Source organism: Echinops telfairi, unplaced genomic scaffold, assembly GCF_000313985.2.
Source record: "Echinops telfairi isolate 266 unplaced genomic scaffold, ASM31398v2 ScPeMD7_12;HRSCAF=54, whole genome shotgun sequence".
NCBI classification, from domain to species: Eukaryota; Metazoa; Chordata; class Mammalia; order Afrosoricida; family Tenrecidae; genus Echinops; species Echinops telfairi.
In genome coordinates, this window is record NW_022103909.1 from 3,544,865 (window position 1) to 3,548,579 (window position 3,715).

The window sequence follows — 3,715 nt, forward strand, 5'->3', positions numbered from 1 at the left end:
ACACAGCCTGACGGATCATGCTCCTGGCATATCAATGGTCCACGTCTCCATGTCTCCTCTGCCTGGCATACCCTGGTGGTGCTGGTGCCAGGCTCCCAAGTGGCAGAGACTTGACATAGCTGAGGTGGGAGGGGTGGGAGACAAGGCTGGGGAGTCCCCTCCTCTGTTCCCATTGTCCTCTCTGCCCCTCTGACTCTCTAGGCCTCCCTGCTCAGTCTTCCCACTTGTCCTGGGGTTCCCTGTGCCCTGTGGAAACTGGGGCAGGGTGGGGGGTGGGGGTGATGAAGAGGAGATGTGATGGGCCAGGGTGGGGCGAGATAAAAGCAGAACGAGAATATCAGTGATTTATTGCCCCCCACCCCCAGCCCCTCCATCCAACACCAGCAGCCCCTGCCCCACTCAACTTTGACCCGAAATAAATAAGGTGCCGTTAAGCGAGGCTTAGGAGCTGTAGCGGAGGCCTGCTGGCCTCTGCTGTCACCAGGGCTGTCATCTCTCTGGAGCTGGGGAGGTGGGGAGAACAGACTGTAGCCCTTGCCCCCTGCCCCTTTCCCTTGCCCAGCCTTGGGACAGCCTGGGAGCTCCTGGATGCAGTTACCATCTCTGAGGGTTGACCTCACAGCAATCCGATCTGTTGGGCTCCAGAGAGGCCCCTTCCCCTAGGAGCCCTACCATGGGATTCTGCTCCCCACTCCAACTGTGCAGCCTGGGGAGCCAGCGGCTCTTCCCCAGCTATGCGGACCTGGCCCCGGGTGGGGAGGAAGCCTTGTTGGCAGAGGTGTTTTTGTTTTTTTCTCTTTTCTTCCCCTGTAGTTGAGGGGCCGAGGGGCTGGCCTGTCTGACACTGGTCAGTGGGCCGTCAGCTCCATGGTCTTCTTCCGCTCCTCCCGCTGCTCCTCCCAGTCCTCGTCCGGCTGGTAGGTGCCCTTGACCATGGCCACGCGTTCGCTCAGGCTCAGGGGGTAGGGGAAGAGTATGTAGAAGTAGAGGATAGCAGCCAGGATGGCCCCCACAATGGGCCCCACCCAGAACACCTGGGGGAGACAAGGCTGTGGTCAGGCCCCTGACAGCAGAGACCAGGCCCACGACCTGTCAGAGGAGACAGACCTCCAGAGAGAAAGACCTCCCTCCCCTCAGGATAGATATGCTGATGCCCACCCCACCACTCTCCCCAGCCTGACAGAGATGTGGACCACCAGGAGCCAGGAATCCTGAGGAGGCAGGCAGCCAGAAGCCCCTCCAAGCACCGCCCCCCACCCCCACCCCCACCCGAGAGTTCCTCAGAGAGACAGGCAGGCAGGGACTACGGAGAGAAAGGATGCAGCTCTCCAAGGAGATGACAGGGTATCCCGAGGGACACACACATAGGAAGCCTCCTCCAATTCCCCCGACAGGGACCAAGACAGACGGCACCAGGGTGCACAGATAGACTCCAGAGGAACTCACAGAAACCTCAGAGTCTGACACAGAGGCCTGAACTCTCGGCCCCAGAGGGATGACACACACACAGAGCCTCCCCCGAGGCCCCTGACCTCTCCAATCACTGCTCCCTGCACCCCACTCCCCGGCTCCCACACGCCCTCACTGGGGGTGGTGGGGACAGGCTCACCCAGTGCGAAGGGCTGAAGCGTTTCATGACAACCGCAGGTCCAAAGGAGCGGGCAGGGTTCATGGAGCAGCCGGTGAAGTAGATCTGGACGGAAGGGAGGTGGGGAGGGGGCAGGTCCTCATCCACTCACCTGGCCCCAGAAGGACCCTCCCAAGGTCATAGGGCAGCTCCCTGCTCAGCCAGGGCTCACACTCAAGTCTCCTGTTTCCTAGGCTGGGGACTACTTTCTCCACGGCTTCCCAACTGTCTTGTTAACTGTGAACCCCACCCAATCCCCTCTCCTCCTGGCTCTGACTCCCACCCCACCCCCAACCTCTCTCCTAAGCCAAGGAGGGTTTGTTTCTGTTTGTGGGCTCAAACCTGGCCCAGTGGGGTCCGAGGCCAGTGGTCTCAAGCCTAAGCCTTAAAAATCTCCCGTGCTCACTGGCCCATGGGCTGTGCTAGGGTCCTCTCTCTTTGCCCCGAGTGTCTCCCCCAGGCCCTTCTGGGGTATAAACCGCTCACCCCGATGAGGTGGCCCAGTGTGACGGACAGGCCAATGGACAGGGCTGGGGACCCCACAGGGCTGGTGCGGCGGGCGTCGGTGGAGGAGAAGATGCACAGTGCCAGCTGGAAGGTCAGAATCATCTCCACCACCACAGCCTTGCCTGGCGTCGTGTTGTTGCTGAGCTGGGAGGGGAGGTGGGTTAGGACCCCAGAGCCCCTGGGCCTCCTTCAGGCTCAGCGGCCAGGGGCTAGGTGACGAGTTTGATCTCTAAGGTGACCCAGAGCCCAAGCACCTGGAATTTGGACGCCCGGAAACCCCACAGCGTCAGCCCTGCGCTGGGCCCCTCAGAGTAGCCGTTTGCAGAAGGCGCTGAGCACTTGACAGTTTTCACAAAGCACAGGCTTGGAGCCCAAAGCAGAGGGTGGTGTGTGTGTGGCGGGGGTGGGGGGGTAAGGGGAGGGAGCTAGTTCCAGGACACAGTTCTGTCAAAGGTTCTGCCTGATCCCCAGGCCCCACAACTGGCACTGTAGCCTCCTTCCCTGTGGGCAGCGGCCCAATTTGCCTACTGCACCCTCACGGGGGCCTCCCGCCCCTGGCTGCCCCGCTGCCAGTGCCAACCTCCAGCCTGCCTCTGTGATGTGGCTGGCTCACAGATTGACAATGACCGAGAAAATCCTCCTGTGTTTCACTAATGAACCCGGTATGCACAGAGCGGAGGACTGAATCTGGGGTTTTCGGAGGCAGCAAGGAGGCCGAGCAGGGGTTTGGGGAGTCAATAACCAATGGAGACGACCCCCCACCCCACCAGGGTGCTAAATGTAGTCCCGGGACACCTGCAGTAGCAGGTATGCCCAGCTGGTGCAGACAGACAGGTTCTCCGCTGGATTGGCCCTTGGAACCCAGCTTGCGACCTGCGGCCTCTGAGGGAGATCGAATTGGTAATCCGTGTCTGTAAAGATTCCAGCCTAGGTAGCTGCACACAAGAGTCAGTGCTACTCTATCACTCAGAGGGTGCCCAACGAACACAATATGGGGCTGTGTGGGTACAAGGAGGCACAGAGAAGCCAGGACAGGAGAGGATGCAGACAGGGGAGGAGGGGGCACCAGGAGAGAGAGGCACAGGGAGGCTTAAGGTCAATACACCCAGCGACAAGCAGATTCATCTTTCTCGCCAGGCTGTGCCCTGGCCCCCTTCGTCCCACCCATTCTCTAGTTGGGGAAGGCCTGGCCCAGAACCCACGCCCGGTCCCGGCACTCACAGCGTTGATGGCCAGGTTGCCCCGGGCATTGAGTGGTGCCAGCCAGTAGAGGACGCCGGCCCCTGCGATGGCGCCCACCAGCTGGGCCACCACGTAGAAGGTGGCACGGAGCAGCGAGATCTGGTTGCCCACCAAGAGGGCGAGGGTGATGGCCGGGTTGATGTGGCCACCACTCACGGGCCCCAGGGCCTGAGCCAGGGTGCCAATGGCCAGCCCGAAGGCCAGTGCGATCTGCAGGATGGTGGGCAGGGCCGACGGCCAGTTGAGCGCTGAGCCGAGACCCAAGAAGACGAAGATGAGGGTGGCCAGGAACTCGGCGAACACGGCCTTGAGGAAGGCCACCGAGCACACCTCCTTCTT

At 61.4% G+C, this 3,715-nt stretch overlaps 1 protein-coding gene across 1 annotated transcript in view; it reads right to left on the reverse strand.

Annotated features, from left to right (window-relative positions):
- Window positions 1–373: 373 nt before the first annotated feature.
- The window catches only part of LOC101647027 (aquaporin-5), a 7,676-nt gene continuing 4,334 nt past the window's right edge, over window positions 374–3,715 (reverse strand). Inside the window, exons 4-7 of the mRNA XM_013006921.2 lie at window positions 3,356–3,712; window positions 2,114–2,278; window positions 1,610–1,693; window positions 374–1,034 (exon numbers count right to left, since the gene is read on the reverse strand). Coding sequence (XP_012862375.1) covers window positions 849–1,034; window positions 1,610–1,693; window positions 2,114–2,278; window positions 3,356–3,712 — 792 coding nt within the window. The 3' untranslated portion in view covers window positions 374–848. The remainder of the gene's footprint in view (window positions 1,035–1,609; window positions 1,694–2,113; window positions 2,279–3,355; window positions 3,713–3,715) is intronic.